Genomic DNA, 19,680 nt, shown 5'->3' with positions numbered 1-19,680 from the left:
TTAGAAAAACATTTACAGCTTGCTGCTTTTATTTTAACCACATCTTTTTCCTCCCTATATGTGAGCATAAAAGGAAAAATAAAACATAATTTTAAGCTAAATAAAATACTGAATGAAACTCATCCGTTGTTGCATGAATCTGGATGCACTATAAAATATTTAAAGCTGTTCAAATATATTTTTATCAGTATGACATAAAATGTGTTTTAGTATGTTTTAAGTTCGGATATAATTGAATATCATTTGTTCATAATTAAATGCTTAAAACTGGCCAAATTCCTGTCCACTGGAAAAACAAGTTACTCACTGCCACCAGACAGCCAAGCAGGTGCTGGAAAGGCAGGTCACAAGTATGATCTAGACTTAGACCATGCTGCTCTGCTCTCCCAAATGATGCATGCTCAGTACAGAAAAACACTTCTACTGGAGGAAGGAACTCACTGTGGCCCACACAGGTACCCTGCCACTGTAACTCACTGTGCAAGGACTTGCCTTTGTGATAGCATATAACAGCACTCCTTGTCCAAAGGTATCTAAAGCCACATTGTTGATTTTGTTTGTAGCAAAAATGAAATTAAATGAGCCTCATATTTCTTTCTTTTTAAAAAGCAGAGCAAAGAAGGCCAAGAGCAAGGAAGCTCATGTTGCACCAAATTGGTTCTGTCCCCATATTCTTTAAAACAAATTCCTTGTGAAAAAAAAATCTATCTGAAACTTGAGTAGTATTATCATATTTTTAATCTAATTCTCAGAATAACAGAAGAAAATCAATCCATGTAACCAAAATCAACTGAGACAGCTAAATTGCTGACATAAAATTTTATTTTAAAGTTTTGAAGGTATGAATGGAAACAAGAAACCAAAAAAAACCCACACCCCCCTACTAAGCTACACCACCAGCAGAGTACTGACACAGGTTTTTCATTCCCACTAGATTAAAGATACTAGCTCACCTTTTACGTGCTGTAGAAGTTCAAATTATTTGAAACTTCTGGATGACTGAAATCAAAATACCTTTAGTTGGAAGGGGCCCATAAGTAATTCAGTAGATGGGGTCAGAGAAAGGCAAGAAAAAAACAAGAGGTAGCACACTTAACAACTCCTCTCCCTATTTCTAAAGCTAGTATAAACCATGATGCTCTGCAACCTTTACTTTAAACATTTTTCCCGTATTCTACACCTGGTGTGACTTGCTCCTCAATCCCATGGGAACCACCAGTTCCCATTCCTGCTCACCACTGAGGTCTGCCAGCACATGAGGAGCCAGACAGGTATATTTGAAGCACGGACAGCTTTTTCATCCATTCATTTCAGCAGTGTAGCTGAGAAACATCAATTTCTCATTTCCCTTTAACATCTCTGCTTGCTTGTTTTTAACCCACTTGGTTTGTCACATGGCCATGGGAGAGCTCCCTGAAATTCTCATGGCAGATGGGACAATACAGGGTGAAGCCAAAGCAATGAGAGGGCAGGGATAGCTGGGACCATTCACATGGCACAGCCACTGAATAAATGACTCACAGCAACCATCTCCTGTAAGCTGTAGCATTGGGGGACTGGGTTAAACAGACCTTAGAAAACACTCCAGTCAAGAAAGTCTGAATTATTTCTCTTTGAGAAGTTACAGCTAATTAAATTTCCATATATCTCATAAGCATTTTCAGCACTTCTAGAAACAGAAGTTTAGAGAGACAGGGGACAAGAGGAACTCTACCTTCTAGCTTCAGCAAACCTAAGGGTTAGGTCTGCATTGGGAGCAAGCTCTCAAAATAGTTCTAGCACAGCCCCTAGGCTGAAAACACACACTGCAACAGAAGCGCTTTGCCAGTAGTTTGGATCTTTAGATTTAGCTCAAGAGAACAACCTCTTTCATTGTTCCAGAAGTTCCAGTTAATACTTTTATGCCTCCAGGCTAAGCAGTCGGCTATTTAAAAATGGTTTGGACTCCTCAGTTTTAATGAGGCTGTTTCTTGCCCTACTTACCTAGAAGAGCACTAAATTCCTCTCTTATTTTCCCAGTCATACCTAATGTTATCGCCTGTTTAAGGCTGAAGGTGCTCCAGGGAGACCTTAGAAAAATGTCCATCCTACAGACCTCCCAGAGAGGTGGGGAATGTCTCAAGCCTGAAAGCATTTAAAAGGCATTCGGGTAATGCCATTTAACAACATGCTCTAACTTAGGTTACTCTGAGGTGGTCAGAAAGTTGGACTAGATACTTCTTTTTGCTCTAGATGTTCCTTCCAGCTGAGCTTTTGTTCCACTCATCATTTTACCAGTGACCAAATTGGTTAAATGTGTTGCCAGTTAAAAATGCAGGGAAGTGAGCAACAAAGGTTAAACACCTTTTCCACCCTTTTTTACTGGCCTCAAATTCACTCCTGGCTGTTCCTTGTCCTGCTCCCCTGAGAGGTGCAAGGCACTGAGCTGGGCTCAGTCACCACCACCAACTCTCCTCTGCTGCTCCATCTTGCACACACTTTTCCCTTGCTCTGGTGGGATCCCACCCAAGGGCTTCAGGACGAACCTGCTGCCAGAGGGGCTGTAGTTTCTTCAGGAAAAAGCCGTGTACCCCAGTGCAAGTCCTGTGGAGAGCCATGTGGATCCTCAGGCCCCATTCCCTCCACGGGCTGCAGGGAGCCCGTGCTCCACTGGAGCCATGCCCAGGGCAGCAGGGGAATCTCTCCCGATGCCTGCAGTGCTTCCTCCCCCCTTGCTGCTCACAGGGCTGTTCCCAGCTCCACTCTGCAGCATTTTGTCACTTCTCAGCCCAGCCACTCCTGCAGCTTCAGCGCTCCCAGGCCCAGAGACCCGGCCAAAGACGCCCATTACCTGCACCGTGAGCAGCCTCCGCAGCTGCCTGGCAGACACAGGCAGTACTTCTACTCGGGAGCAGTGCAGAAAGAACAGCAAAAAACAGAAGTCTCTGCACACAAGGCCATCTCCCAGCAGCCATGGAAGTGCATCAGAGGTGGTGAGGCTCCAGCAGCAGGTGAAGGTCTGGCAGTCAGAGTAACCCAGAGGCCTCTGCAGGCCTTTGGGGCTCACTGTGGGACCCCAGAGCAAAAACCATAGGGGCAGCTGAGGCAAGCCTCTCTAGCCTTGGAAAAAGACTAGAGGTTACTGCTCTCTGTAACCACCTGAAAGGAAATTGTAGAGAGGCGGGGTCACTCTTTTCCCCCAAGTCACAAACAGTAGGACAAGAGCCAGAGGCCTCCCTTGGTGGCACAGGCAGTTCACACTGGCTATTAAGAAAAAATTTCTTCACTGAAAGCGTCGTGAAGCACTGGAACAGTTGTCCAGGGAAGCAGATGAGTCACCATCCATGGAGCAGATATGGCATTCAGGGACATGGTTTAGTGTTGGCACTATTAGGTTAATTGTTGATTTTCTTCATGCTTCTATTAAGTGCATCTAGACTACAACTTAAGCCACATGGCTGTCTGCAAATCAGCTCCAGAAAATGCCAGCAGATAACAGTTAAATACTAAGGAAAGGAAAGTTATACATACTGTAAGAATTTTACAATCCTAGTAGAAACATTTTAATTCAAGACACAGGTGAAAATTTCTAACAGTATTCAATCCTTTCTAAAACAAAAAGTCATGGCATGTTCCTATAAGTATTCTGTCAGCCTTCACTGTGATTTTAAACAATGAGCTGTCAAAAATTTGTTTCCTGAAAAGAACTTGTCATCCTTCCACCCCAATTAACTAACCAGTGGTTGTCAAACATCATTGAATACACCTAAGTGTTACAAGACATGCCAATCACTAGAAAGTAATTTCACAGGATGTCCCAGTGAGGAGCCTAAGAGCAGAACCAGGACAAAGTATGGAACAAAAATAATTTTTAAAATCAAACCCATCATGTTTGATAATTAAAGTTAAACAGGGAAGTGTTAGATAACACTAGCAGCCACCAGAACAAAAGGCTTCACAGAGCTTCCAGTACACACTTATCTTTGTTATTCCCATCTACTAAAGCCATTGTTTTATTCCATTGGTGCATTTCTGTGCCTATACAAAGAAGAGTTACAATAAAATATTTCCATTATACACCAATAAAAAATGCTTTTGTATTTGGGTGCTGCACAGGCAATATGGTATACTGTGCTGTGCATTCATCGTTGAGTCATGAAACACACAATGTTATCATGGCATGTTGAAGTCAGATGGCTGTAGCAGTGCGTTTTAGTTATTATCATAATTTGTCAGTTCTGATCAGTATTTCCAGTTCCATGAGCTGAAGACAGCAGAGACACCACTGCCCTCCTCCTTTCCATGCTCAGTGATGATAATCCATGAGAGTTAAATCCCACAGCTGCCTTGTCTTTGGACTTCATGAAGTCTGTATTTGCTTCAGTAATCAGTCTACCCTAAACACTCCTTAATCTGAAGTTTCCTTTTAGTCTTCATTTAATTTCCAGCAGTTAAGCTCTTTTCCTTCTAAAATACTTAGAAGACATCTTGCACTCATTACTAGTTAGGAAAAAACCCAACAACAAAACAAACCCAAATGTTTCCAATTTCTCTTCCTTCTCTGTCCAATACCATCAGAGGACAGGCTGGGCAGAGTGACTGGCACTTTTTTGTATGTCCAGATGTGTTCCCCAAATTCCCACACCACATCTGTTGTGCTGTCCTGTTTCTTGGTTCCTCCTCCTGGCTCATTTCCTCAGTTCCTTTCCAACTTAATGCCTCTTGCCCCTGCATCCTTTCCACTCTTGATACTGCACAGGAATACTACTCATCACACTTCCAATTATGAAGTTAATTTCACATTTTACTTTTCCTTCTTTCTACCTTCTCCGTTTCTACCTCTGCAGCTTAAGTTCACTGCAATGTATGACCACAGTATGAACTTCATATCCTCCCAGTTCCCATTCCACATTCCTCATTCCTTGCTTCCTAAAGCATTCCACATTTCAAAAAGGCACTTCTGAGCTGCTCAGTGCTATTATTAATCACTGCAGCAGTTGCTTACTTTGCTACTTCTCTCACTTGTTCCCTCAGCATCTCTAATGACTCGAACTACACTTCTCTCTGTGGGGAAAGTTTGTCAGCTTTCTCCTATTACCCACAGGCAACATCATCTACACTCTCCTATTCCGCAATTAAAATAAGAAATTGAGTTCTCTTCCTCTCACCCATCCCCTCACCTTGTTCCCTCCAGCAAGCTGTCAACACCTCAAACTCTCAAACAGCAAAAATAAAAACCCAAGATACCTATTTTCCCTACCATGCACGTAGGAGCTCCAAAATTACTCCTTACCATCAGTCTATGTGTGAGACTTTTTTCCCCTCAAAGTTATGCCTTCCCCCTCTCTTTTTCCCTACGAGCAAGCTGTCTGCTACCACTGTACTTAATGCAGATGTGAATAATTCTCTTTTCCAGATAGCTGGAATTCATGTAAATCTCTCTATATTTTCTGGAAGTAATGTCTTTCTTTCATTGTATGACATTATTCTGGGGTGTGATTTGGTAAGACTGATAACTTCTGCCCATCCTGTTTGTGCCCTTCTCCCTGTTTCCTACACTTCTGTGCCAGTTTCCATCATTCTCAATGTCACACTGACTTCTCCTAAGCCTTTTCTCTGTGCCACACAATGAGTCACACTGTCACCCAAAGCCAACTTACTGCTTTAGCAGAAAAACTCAAACGTCCACTTAGAGGCCTTCAAAGAATTCATGTTTAAAATGCTGTACAGAAAACTAACTCTTTCTAGGCCAAGTATCACTGAAGCCTCAAGTGATTCTCCCCAGTACAAATATCAGTGCACTGTTCCATACTACAGAGTATCTTATCTGAACATTTATTATATAGAAAACAAACCAATTTCTTAAACTGAGACAGAAAAGATACTCAATAAAAGGACCAGGAAGTACCTTTATGCAACAAGGAAAAAGGAGGTACAATGGTAAGCATCATACCCATCAATTCTGTCATTGGAACACTGAATCCACAATGGATTTAACAATGCAAACACACAAGTAATGACAGCGTACCTTTATTTTAACACGTGCACTGCACTGATGCAGTAGATACAATGCCAGCAGTCTTCTCCTTGCACAAACTACTATCAGTCAATAACTTCTAGGTGGAAGCAGAATTTAGTGCAAAGAATAATTAAGAAACTTCTAATGTTAACCATGTCTTGGGAACTGTTTGCATACATAGTGCAGCAATCACAGACATTTCCCAACTGGCCTTAAACATGGAAAACTGATCAGCTATAGCAGTTTGCATTTGAAAAGTCTAACACAGAGACTTGTTTTTCTTTCTAAAAAATCTATACTACAGCAACAAATAAATAAAGACTAACAATGTGTATATATATTTGCTCAGAATCAATTCAGTAACTTAAAATATAATGTTCAGTGTTTACTGAATTGCTTTATACTGCATCTATCACTGCGAAACACTACGTTAAAAAAAAGTTAAGGAAAAAAATAATTCTCCCAATTCTCTCCATACCCTTTTAGTTGAAAAGGTTGCAAGCACTGCTGCCTCTCAGCTATTAATATGCAATTCAGGTCCCTTGGTCATTCTGGGAATCTTTACAGAACATCCCTGCACACCCAGCAGCTCCCTGTGCAGCGATATCAAAGGGAAGTACAAGCCCTGGTACAATGAGCAGATTAAGTCATCTTCTAGTTCACAAGTATCTTTGCTAAAAACCAAACAACCCCCACCTGTCATGACCGATTTCCACATCTGCCAAGCTCACCCAGGAACACAGATGCTCGGAGCTCTGTCCCTGTGGGCTTCACTTCACCTACATGAGTAATCACACTAAGAACCAATGCAAATATTCATGCCTGCAGAGGTATGGATACACCTGCTTACAGGATATCTGCATTCATCTGCAGCTACACAAACTGATTGCAGTCCTGGATCATAAATCAAGAGTCTCTATTACATTAAATGTAATGACATCAAAGTTTTCTGGGATGCCTACAACAGAGCTAGAACATTCAGAGACATACAGGAAACTTTATTCTATTTAGAGGGAAGCTCTGTTCTTTGGAAGTATTCAGTGATTCTCAAGCTGTAGGCCATGGAAGAACCGCACCCTGTGCATATTACAGAATTAACTGCGATAATTTAAAATAGTAAGACTGAAAAATGCTTCTACTGGCTATCCAAATTGAAAACGTTTTAACAGATTTAGACCAATTATAGACCAAAGAAAAAGCAAATTTTGGCACATTTTCTAGCATCAGTCCAGAATTCTGCATAGGCTACTCAGATTCTATGAAGAGTTTATATACGTGGGATGCAATAAAATATTTCTTTATGTATGGTGTAAAAACATAAAGGACAGCTTTAGTATGGTTTGTTTTCATTAACAGTATATAGGTGGGGCAAATCAACTCTCTCCAATAAAACTAAGAAAATGCTGATATGGGTGTTGAATGAAACATCATCATTGCTCAGGACTAGAGTGTTTAGGGAAATAGTGCACTTCTTATTCTACCTTGGAAAAGTAAAAAATGCACATATTGGTCATATCCTTCCTACCTCCTTTCAAGTGGGATTTTGAAGCACAAATATTTTAGTCCCTACATAGCAAACTCTTAGAAAAATATAACGGCTGACAGCATGAGAAACTGCTGAAGAAAAATGCATTTTCTTTCAGAACAGAACTACAAGACACCCCAGCTTCTACTGGGTTTTACACTGCAAGTGAATCTAACTGAGCAAGAGCTTCACACGATATGGGCCATCCATGGAAATACAACCAGCACTGACCCAACTGAAGCACACATGCACTTGCTTCAGAACATTCAGTACAGGTGCACATAAAGATAGATCACATCACACCACATTTCTGCATCCTCTAAGCCAACTTTTGATTCAAAAATCTAGTGCTTCCCATAAGGCTATGCCCACACAAACCTCATTAGACTCAATTTCTTGCACTGTGGTGGAATGAAAACCCATCCTTGATATTCATGCTTCAGTACAAAGCTACTGTCAAATCCATATCAGAATCCAAATAATCAATATGGCAGCAACTAAAGAAATCCACGAGGTAAAAGGCAAAAGATTCTTCTGCAGCAGAGATTACAGCAATGATGAATTGCTAGGGTAAATAAAAATTTAAGACTGGCTTTCTTCCCTTTGCAACAAAGGACTTGGGGTATTCTACCACATGATTTTTTTCTTTTTAGTTATGCCTTTCTCTATATGGAAGCACTGCAGTGTTCATTTAAAAAAAAACAAAACCACACAAAAACCCTCTCCCATTTTTAAAAAGCACCGTAAATGAAAAATCTGTTGGAAAAACAAAAACAACAAAAACTCCATGGACCACCCTTCAGGGATGAAATGCTAAAGATGTCTTTTTTAATCAACCAGTTTGTGAAGATCTACAAAAAAATAAAAAGGATCACATTCTAAAGGTTCAGTGCAGTCAGCAGCTATATAGTTTTGCTGCTTATTCATCTTTAAGTTGACTTTCAAAAATAACAGCCTACTCGTCAAAATATACATTTTCCATTTGCTTTTAAATTAAAATAATAATAAAAAAACATTTAAAGAATTCACAATCAATAGCATGACTAAGTTTCAGGATCATCTACAGCATATAATTTAAAGGTTCAAGATGCCAATATGCAGCATGTGGCAGGTCTATATGCTCCATGCTGCATGTATATTTAGGATCATCTCAAATAATCTTGATGTTCAGATGTCAGTCTGTTTCTTCCAAATCGTGTAGAATACCCATCTGGAGAAAAGAAGCAGTTAAGGAAAAAAAAGGCAACACTTGTACACAGTTAAAATGTAGTTCTTTTTACTTATATTTAAATTCTGAAAATTTCTGGTAGCTCATAAAGAGTAGGGAAAACACTCAAAAGTGAAAGCTACCTGGATTCTCATCTTGACTCAGCAGTTCAAAAGATGCCTACTCTTCAAAACACATACATGTGGCAGATGTAAAGGCAAAAATAACCAGTTCCTCTGGAACTGTAAGCTTTAAGGGCAAGTATCTTGCTAGCCTTCACATGCTTTTGTCTTGAAAATGCAAGGTCAAACCTGCATTTCACAGAGTTGACAATAATGAGAAGCAGGAGGAGCTGGCTATAGTCAGTATGGGGTCAGTATGGAGGCTGCAGCAGTGAGCACTTCCGGGCTTAGAGACACAGGAGGGAGGCAAATTAGCCCACACCACAGAAGAAAGGTTGTGGCAGTATTATGTGCTTAATGTATTATGAATAAGAAATATTGTGGCAAGATGTTTCCTGTCAAGAGAGACAGCCACAGCAGGCTTCACTCTGCAGAAACATTTCCAGGGAGATCCCACAAAAGCAGCAAACACTCAAGTCAAAGGCAGATGGCAGAACCACCTTACAGCAGATCAAAATGCCCCTCTCGAGCTAAGGGCTTGAAGTTTAAACTTCTAGGCTCCTTATATAACTTCCTTGCTACCCACAAATTGAAGAAATTCGGAAGGATTATTTTTAGGAATGGGATGTTGCTGAAAATATGCATACCCCTCTACCTGGAATATTTTCCCAGTAACACTAACTAGTAATGATTGCTAGGAATCACTCTTCTCCATTCCCCAGCCTTAAAAATCAAGCCTGAGCTGTATGTTCAAGAATAGTTCTATCAGACAATATCTAAAGATCTGGATGATGCTGATCTGTGTGAAATTAGTTTCTTATTTTTGTAAAAGAAAATAAGAAGACACAGCCTTGTCAGAACTCCTAGGCAGCATTACCCTTATCATACAGTTTATTCTACATGACATACACCACTCAAAAATATTAACAAAAACACAACCTGTTCATGAAAGGTGCTGATCATTTCACCAGCTGTGAATTTATAGCACTTTTAGAAAACAATTCCTAGAATTATCCTCAAAATAAAAATTCAGTAGTTCATTTACCATGAAAAAAACATTAAGTATTTAAATCAGAGCTGCCTTTTTGCTTGAGTTCATTACCTCCAAACAATCTAGGCTTGCTTGATTTATTAATACACACTCTCCAGTCTTCTTCAATCTTTAAGGATACAATTCCATGTAGGAGGGAACACACACAGTTTCTTTTGAAAACTCCACAGGACAATAAAGCCTGCTAAGCTGTTCTTCATACATAGCCAAGGCATCGGTCAGATTGATACAGTTTCCCTGAAGAAAAAAGAAGTCCCAGTCACAATCAAGCAAAATTTCAGATGAATACATACATTTTGACATTACTGCAAGGCTCCCACATATTTCGGAACCAGATACATGTTGTTCTTAATGATTAATATTTACAAGGCAAACACTGAACAGCTTGTCTTCATTCTGCCTATAGCAAACAACAATTTGTATCCTTTCAAGAAAGGCTAAGTATAGGGGGATTATCTATATTATCATTAGCAGAAGCAACCATTATATGAGGGCTTCCAGTTAAAACAGACCACCATGTTTGTTTACCTATAACATCTTCCCCATAACCATTTTCTTTATAATTGCTTAAATGTACTAGTAAACAGTATTACAACGTCCAGATTTTTCTGTTATTTAACATTGCCTAGATTTTACAGTGTTTAAAAACCTACAGCTTATTAATTTTAAACACATTCTTCCACAATGAAATATGACAAAATACATCAAATTATACAGAAGTTCTCTGGCTGCAGGCTACATTATCTTGAGTTTCCACACGTCATGCTTCTGAAGAGATTCCGACAGTACTTCTTTTGCCTTAGGGGTGAAACAACATCTCATTCTTGGTATATGAACACATCATGGACTACCAAGAGTCAGGAATTAAAAAAAAAAAAAACAAAAAAAAACAAGAAATAAACACCCCACCCCCCAAAAACCCCAAGCCCAAAATCCCCCAAGAAACATCCCTCACCCCCCCCAAAAAAAAAATTAAAATAAAAAACCCCATCCCCCAAGCAACTCCTATTTGCAAGCACTGCCATGTCCCAAGCTAAGTATTAATAAGAAGCAGAAGTTACTGCAATGTATACCTGGGGTGCCCAAATGGAGAAAGCTCTAATTTGAAGTCTGAATTGTCCATATCCGTAACATTTGAAGATTTAGTGGTTACAGTGAGCTCACCAGAACACCAGACTGAACAAATATCAACTACCCAAAGCAATAAGAGTCAGCTGTGCAAGTTCAATCAAAAAAGCTTTGTCAAGTTTCTTGACATAACCAAGTAGACAAGCAAACACTTTACAACCTTAAATTCAATGGTCTTAGGAAGAGTGTGGCCAATACAAGTTATTTGGACACTAATTTGAAATTAAGTTGAATACAGTCACCACTGCGTGGTCTACAAATAATTTAGGTTTTTTTTTTTTTTCTCCAGGTATGAGGCACTGAATGAAGACTCACCAAATGAAGTGTACTGTTGCTGTGGCACAGCACAGAGAAAATATATTCCGTGATTGTGGCCAAGGTGGATATTGTTAAAGGCCCTTAGCACACTGACAGCCAAATGAATTGATTTGTGGTCTTCTACTTGCACCACTTTCCTGAGGAATCTTCAGCTCAACCTATAGGCCCCAAACATGATAAACCAACCAGGCTGTAACATTATACATCAAGTTATATGATGACTATCAATCTCTCCTGCTCACACAGTATGTGCCAGTCTGGCCATATGTGGGGCAGGATGAGATCTTCAGGAGATGTGTGTCCCCATCTTCCTGTAGTGGTTCATTTACTAGTATGTAATATGAATGTCTTTTACTGTGATCTAGCACAGACTCTGCTTTCCTCTTCAGATTTCTGATCAGTAGATAGAGAAGCATTAACTAGCATTTTCTAGAGCTATTCTCAATATAAAAATCCTCAGCTTTCCCACACACTTTACCACTTCTAGTGGAGGAATGTTTGCCAAAGAAGATAAAAAGGAGAATAAAAAGAAAATTTTCATGTTAATGAATACACACAGTTCCTAAAGATCCAGCACAAGAGCCAAAGCCCCACAAAATGATAGCAAGAAATGCAAGGCACAGAAGTTGTGTTAGAAAGAAAAGGAGTCTAAAGCAACACCCCCCATTTACAGAATAACAGTATCTTCCTGCTGTTCTGAATGACTTTGGGAAATCTTTGTGTGTACATACAAGTACACATGATTTTGTTTTTGTTTTTTTTTTAACTGACCATTGAATGCAGTATCTTGTTCATTCCTGCTGTTCAATTACACATGTAACCTACATCTACCTGACTGTGAAAGAATGCAGATAGCTCAATTAGAAAACACTAGATCTACTGAAAAAATTAGCTCCCTTACATTCACATCTTATTCAATATTTTAAGTCCTCTAACTTGAAATGAGGACCCCACAAACCAAGAACTTACTCAATGCTTCCAAAGTGTCTGACTGCCTATGCTTCACACATTGTGTTGCACTGCTAAGACACTGCAAAGCTTTTAAATCCAGGAGCAGAGTATTAAAGACTTGTTTTACTATGCAGCTTACTTTTGGTGCTCCCAGATTTTTTTAAATGGCCTTAAAATTATTACATGTACACAGATGCAACTGAAAATTAATTTTCACAAAGCAAAGAACTAAGATGAGTTCGAACAATATCTGTGCTCTATAAAGCATACAACAGGCAGAGGCTAAAACAAGCAGAAATCACATTTGAAATCAGTATTTCTATGCAGCTCCATTTACACTGATTTTTCCATGTAACAACATCAGATGATAACTAGAACCAAAGTGTAAAATGTACATTCTGACTTTGGGATTTATACTATTTTTTCCTTCTTTTTATTGGTAGGATTTTTTCACAGTGTATTCAAAACATTTCTATTTCCAGAAGAAGTGAAAAGAGAATTCATTCCACTCATCTTCCTCTGAATTTTCTGCATCCTGCTCATTTTTTTTTTAATTGTGCTCAAGCCTTCACAAGTAGAAAAGAAAACCTCAACTTAAAAAAAAAAAAAATCTTAACACAGCATCTTGACAATGGCCTCAGGCACATGATGTGATTCTTGGGATTGTCCTGCACAGGGCCAGGAGATGGACTTGGATGATTGTTGTGGGCCCCTTCCACACCGCAAAATCTATGACTCTACTCTATTCTATCACTCTCTAATCTTTTAAAAATCATACCTGGGAAAGCACTCCTTCAAAAGAATTTGCATAAAATATGTTTGATTACAATTTTGATTATATTGCACAAACAAACTAGTACTTGCTTATTTAGTAAAGGAATGTGACATGCTGTATATAAATTTTCATATTTGGTTTTGGGTATCAGAAAAGAAATGAGACTTACAAAAAGGTAAAAGACTAAAAGAAAGTGAGCACAATAAACAGACTGCTGCAGTACTTGTTTAGTAACCTGTTATTATCCAGGGGATTGTGGTGGGGTTTTTTTTGTTCAGATGCCCTTTACCAAACATCTCATTTTGTTTCAACATCAGACTGAATCCAAAAGAAAACTAAAAAACAACCTGTGTGTAATTTGAGTCATAAATAGGAACACTGCTAGGTAATTTACAGAGCACACCACTATTACGTAGGGAGTTGAACAGGATACACAATGACAGAAGAGTATACAGATTCCCAGACTGTTGCTTCAGTATTTCATCATTTCACCCTTCTCTAGTGAGGGACAAATCAGTGCAGACACCATGGAAAACAAATTACAGGAACAATGAACATGCCAAAAAACAATTTCTACTTTTCAAACCCACAATCTCCAAATCAAGATCTTGCCTAAAGGTTCAGACAACTCACCTGGTTCTTCTATCAACTTTTTTCTTCTGGAGAAACACTACAGAATTTTATAGTTCTGCATACTTTTTTTTTTTTAACTATCTGGCTTCAGTCAACACAAAATTAAGCACTCAAAAAAATCAAATCTACAAAACCTAAGGCTTACTTCAATAAACTTATTGAAAAAAAAAAATCAGTATTTTTAACACCTTTCTTTAAAATATGACCAGCTGTACTAACCAAGACTACATTTTAGTAACAATGTCAATCACACTTGGATGTTCCAGTATCACCCAAATGCCACAGAGAACCAAGCCCAGAATGCAACACAGTGTTCACTTTAACTCCCACTGCCTAATGAAGAGTTATGTGGTAGAGCAATGCATTGTTTGTTCTAACAGACACCATATAACTCAAAGAACAGCTAATACTGAATGCTGTTCAATAAGGTTTAAAGCAGATGACTCACCAATTACACATTTTCAAAAAGCAAAATCACTTCCTTTTTTCTCCCACAAGGTTCAGCCAATTTTTCACCATATACAAAAGACCCTACCAAACTCCTCTCCCTAGCCCTCCTCACTTAATCTCTGTTCCATGTCAAACAATTTGACAGGTAAGAACTAGGAGAATGAGAATTTATTTTACCTTTAAGATGCATCTCTCTGACACAAAAATACTTAAGGCAATTTTAACTTTTGAGATTAACAAATCTTAATCTCTAGAACCTTGCTTAAGACAGTTGGCTCCTGAACTGCTTCACAGCCTTTGCATCCTGAGTCTGCTCAGTGCTTGCACTCGCTTCAACAGCTCATCCCCTCATTTTCTGGGCTCTCACAAGGCATAAATTCTGCAGTTCCTTGGGTTTCGTTTTTAGGTTTCTACAGGACAACACACAACAAATTTAAATAAAAAATACAGCTCTGGACAGACAAAAATCATTCTTTAAAGTAGCAAAACAAAAAAAATTGTTTAAATTGGCCCTGTAAGTTCCAGTTAACTCTGCCCATTATGTCCATCAACTGGTTACAAGTTGAACTTAGGCCACTATGTGTTGGGAAGGATGAATAAATAAAATTGCCTGGCAAAAGATTCACAATAGGACAGCCAGGATGAAAACAATCCCCCCTACTGGTTAAACAATGCCCTTACCTACAGATAGGTCCAAAAGTCAAATGGACTGTTCCATCTCAACCCCCAAAATGTATGATTCATCCCACACCTGTAACCCTCCCCTGAAGCATCAGGTGTCTGTGACCCCATTGGCCCAAGTCTTGTCCCAGCCCACCTTGAAGCCCCCTGATAAGGGGCCTCAAGGGGCCAGACACCCTCTTGGAACCCCCACCCTCTTGGAATCCCCACCCTCTTGCAACTTCCCCCCTCTTGGAACTTCCACCCTCTCCTAGAGCATCCTCTCTACCCCTTGTCTCTCCCCTCCCCAATCCCCTCAGACCTTGCCACGTGCTGTGTCTGGCAGCTCCAAGCAAGACCTTTCACCATCCCTAATAAACCTGATATTCTAAGAGCAGCCTTCAGAGATCTCTCGTCTCCATTCATCAAAGCTGTCCTGGAGCACAGCGTTCCCTACAACTATGCCTCCTCCAACCCTCAGAAAGTAAACTACTGAGTTAAAAGCAGGTGAAAAGGTTCTTTTTCCATACTTGCCCATTTCTTACATATCTAACACCATATATCACAGGCCACCTTTGTCTGTGACTGTATGCCAGAGAAGTTGAATTTTTATGTTTAGCATGGGTTTCTATTTTTATTTTATAATGATGTGCCAGCATTGGACATAGCCATGGTTTGGTTTTATCCTTCCTCACTTCACATTGACTAATAAGCAGTAAGACACAGAGCATGAAACACCCAGCATCAAAGCTAGGCTTAGTTTTTGGGGGACACTGAGGGCTGTTAAGGAAATAATGGAGGCAAACCCACTTGTACCTCCACTGGCTAAATGCTCATTAACAAAAGGAAATGAAACGTCTGTTCCTTAAAGTCTCTTGAACTACCAAGAAATCACAGAGGTTCACATAGGGACATACAGCCATTCTTCCAACTTCCTTTCATGGTTCACTCATGGAGAATCTTGCTCCCTCATTGCAAATGCTAATTAGAAAGCCCACACAGTAGCCAAAAAAAGGAGTCTAACTATGGAGCAACATGATGATTGTCTGGACATTTAGAGGGCTGTATATGAGTGGCCAGGAAGAGACAGCTTAGCGAAGGGCCACATGTTCATGTGGGAGACACATGATCCCTTCAGTAGGTCAGTGCTGTTTACTGGAACCTGTGAGTGGTCTGAGCTTCTATCCTGCCTGGGCTGAGTGACCCCAACCAGGAAGTTACAAATTCCTGTTCAGAGGTATTTTTAAAGGTTCTACTACATAAACAGACTGAAAATGACAGCCTTCTCAACCTCAAAAGATTAGATCAACAGAACAAAAACTTAGCACAGAAAAAGGCCGTTTCTTAGCTACACACAATCCACTGACACTCAGAGACAACTTTACAACCAGTCTCAGCATCTGACAGAGCATGGCTTCACAGCTCTTGGGACAATCCTCATGTGGTACTGTGAATGCACAAGGGTGATGGTTCAGGTAAACAAAAAGCACATATCATGCTGCTATCTACAAGTATATATACTCACTTGTAAGAAATCATTTGGGCCATATAAAAATCATACTTTTAGGGAGTCCAATACTGTAAAAACACTTAACATGTTTGGAAACATATTGCTGGGAAGGTATATTAGAGATGAAAGTGGACCTCAGGTTACACCAATGTCTTACATCCTTATCAATTCCCATTTCTCTCCACTGTGATGGCTGGGAGCCTGGACCTCTGTCTCTCCTTGGAGAATATAACACCAAGCACCTCACAGACATGGCCTCCTATCATATCATTAAATATGTCAAAGCACCAGCTTCAGAAGAATGGAAATAAGAGCATGCCATATGAGCACTGAACCTCAGAGTGGTGGGATTATGTTTAACAGTAAGTTTTCACAAACAAGCTTCAAGTCTTAAACCTACAGACAGGTTTGCAAGTCCTGCAGGCTAAGGGCCCCAAAGCTCATGTCTCTCTGTGCAGATTGAGTGTTGCAGCCTCTGTGCAGAGGTTGCAACACTCAATATGGATGATGCAGCTAGAAAAGCAAGGGCATGTAAAGCACATCTGCTACTCATACAAGTTTTTATTCTAAGCTGTGATTACTTTTTGCACAGAGAAAATAGAGGCATTTTTCCCCAAACACACTCAGACACAAATTTAAAGCAGCAGAGAATGACATCCATTAACTGCCCTTTTGTATCTTTCTAGAGCTGAAAAAAAAGGAAGAAGTCCCTCCTGCATCTTAAAATTGACAACATAAGTTCTTATATCCCCTAGGAATACAAATAAACAGTCTGAAAAACCTTCCACAGGAAGAATCTCTATAAATGTTAATGAGCTGCCAGGCAATACCGGTTAGCTGCCTCCACCCAGTGGTGACAGGACATTCTGCAGCAGCATTTGGAAACTGCTTTGAGCATCACCACGGAAGGAATCCCAAGGGAACCACCAGGTGTGTTAAGAGCAGCGTGCCAGAAATTATACTTTTTATAATCTCAGATAAATTATATCCATCTGGAGTTAGGCAGCACTAAGACCCTGCTTGCTGACAATTCACGTGCACATCAGAACATTTTCTAAAACTTGTGCAGAACTCAAAGAGGTGATGAGCATTTCCTTTTATTTTTCCCAGCAATGGCATTTAGACAGACAGCAATACATTATGGGAAAGGATGGCATTCTCTGAACACAATTCCACTTTTAGGTAAAGCATTTCTTTGGCATTGAAATAAATTACATTCTAACTAGATGCACACAATTCTGTTCAGGGTGCAAGGGGACCAACTACAAACTACAAAGGACAGAAATTTTCAATGTTAGTACAAAATAATGCCAAGGCAGAAGAGACAACTGCAATTGCTGGCTGGTGGTCACCAGGACAACAATCCTTTTGCTGTATTTTTCCTACAAGACATTTCCTCACCATAGCAAAGATGATACTCCAACAAGTAAGTGGACATTCCCTCAGTCCCTTTTCTTGACGACATTTAATATTTTTTGTTTTAAAGAACCAAAATGCAAGGAAGGGGCTGGGGGGCATACAGCCTTGCATTTTAAAAACACAACTGCCTTAAAAGGCACATGATTTCTTCAGCAAGGCCTGCTGTGTAACATAAGCATCCTGCAAGTAGATAGCTGAACCAGAAGTAACTTAAATTCCCAATGTTAATACACAGAAGAAAAAGCACTGGAATTTAACAGCAAACACAACAGAACATTCAAAATAGTTTATGAGTTCCCAATGTGTGACTAAGCTGCCAAAGTTGGTAGTGGTCATGTTTGAATTTCTGTCTATAGTCTAACCAATCCTCCAAGTAGCCAGCTTCAGTTAGCTTAATTGAATTTAAATTTAAGTAATTTAAACGAAGTTATAGATAGCTAATTTTATTCAAAGCACCCCAATAGTCTGACCAGACTGTTGAGTTGTCTGAGGGTGTGGTGGGTTGACCATGCCTGGATGCCAGGTGCCTACAAATAACACCCTGCTCAGCTGGACAGAGGAGAGAAAATATAGCAAAAGACTCATGGGCCAAGATAGGGCTGAGGAGAGAACACTTACCAGTTACTGTCACAGGCAAACAGACTCGACTTGGGTAATGAACTCAATTTCCTCATCAAATCAAAGTGGGATAATAAGAAATAAATCCAAATTTTAACAATACCTTCCACTACCTCTCTCTTCTCCCCACGGTGAACTTCACTCACGAATTCTCCACCTCCTCCCCACTGCACTACTGGAGGATGGGAAACGGGGACTGTGGTCAGTTCATCCCATGTTATTTCTGCTGCTCCTTCCTCCTCACACTCTGCTCCCGTCTGGGCTCTCCCCCTATAGGAGACAAGTCCTCCAGAACTTCTCCAACCTGAGTCCTTCCATAGGCTGCAGTTTTTCATTAATTGCTCCAGCATGGGTCCCCTGCAGGGTCACAGGTCACAGTTTCTGCCAGGAAGGCTTCTCTAGTGTGGGGCTCCCACAGGGTCACAAGCCTCCTTCAGGTACCCACAAGTTCCACCATGGGTTCCTCCAGAGGCTGCATGGGGATCTCTGCTCCCCTGTGGAGCTGCAGGAGCACAGCCTGCTACTCCATGGTCTTCATCATGGGCTGCAGGGCAATCTCTGCACTGGTACCTGAAGCATCTCCCCCCCTCCTTCAGTGACTTTAGAGTCTGCAGAGCTGTTTCTCTCCTATGTTCTCACTTCTCTCTCTGGCTGTTGTGCAGCAATTTTTGGCCCTTCAACAATCTTATCCCAGAGGCACTACCGAAGTCACTGATGGGCTCAGCCTTGGTCAGGAGCAGGTCCATCCTGGAGCCAGCTGGTACTACCTCTGTTAGACATGGGGAGCCTTTCTCACACTCCTCCACTACCAAAACCTGCCCAAATAAACCCAATAGAGGGTTATTCCATTTTTACAGAGGACTATTTTGTTTTTTCAGGCTCAACTGCAAAGTGGCTACAAGGACCATCAAATGAGCTGAGTAGTCTATCAAAAGATGTATCAAAAGCTCTAACAGCTGTCTGCCCCAGTATTACTTGTCCTTTTTTCAACATCTTCAGGAAGACTAAATTGCTAGAGAACACTGCTTCTATACTCCAGCCCCTGCCCTGGCTACCCATTAGCCCTAAGTCCAATTTTAAGCCACATCAATTTTAATATTGTTTCTTTCCCATCCTGCCATGTTGCTTTGGGACCACAAAATGTAACACTTCATAGTTTCACAACTGCTAAAACCCACCAGAGCTGGTTCAGGATTGCTATCCTTTCCTTCCTTCTGTGCAACCACATGCTGGAGAGCTGACTTACCTCCTCCCATCAGGGCAAAACAAGCAGCAAGGGCTGCACCTGTCTCCACCTCAGCTGGTTCCAGCTGAC

The 19,680-nt window shown here is 40.3% G+C and overlaps 1 protein-coding gene across 1 annotated transcript in view; it reads right to left on the bottom strand.

Moving 5' to 3' along the window:
- Positions 1 to 8,321: 8,321 nt before the first annotated feature.
- The window catches only part of SMS (spermine synthase), a 40,982-nt gene continuing 29,623 nt past the window's right edge, over positions 8,322 to 19,680 (bottom strand). Inside the window, exons 10-11 of the mRNA XM_021553026.3 lie at positions 10,025 to 10,140; positions 8,322 to 8,733 (exon numbers count right to left, since the gene is read on the bottom strand). Coding sequence (XP_021408701.1) covers positions 8,691 to 8,733; positions 10,025 to 10,140 — 159 coding nt within the window. The 3' untranslated portion in view covers positions 8,322 to 8,690. The remainder of the gene's footprint in view (positions 8,734 to 10,024; positions 10,141 to 19,680) is intronic.

Source organism: Lonchura striata, chromosome 2 (genome assembly GCF_046129695.1).
Source record: "Lonchura striata isolate bLonStr1 chromosome 2, bLonStr1.mat, whole genome shotgun sequence".
Lineage (NCBI taxonomy): Eukaryota > Metazoa > Chordata > Aves > Passeriformes > Estrildidae > Lonchura > Lonchura striata.
Note: the sequence above shows the minus strand (reverse complement) of the source record. Positions and strands in the feature narration are given on the sequence as shown.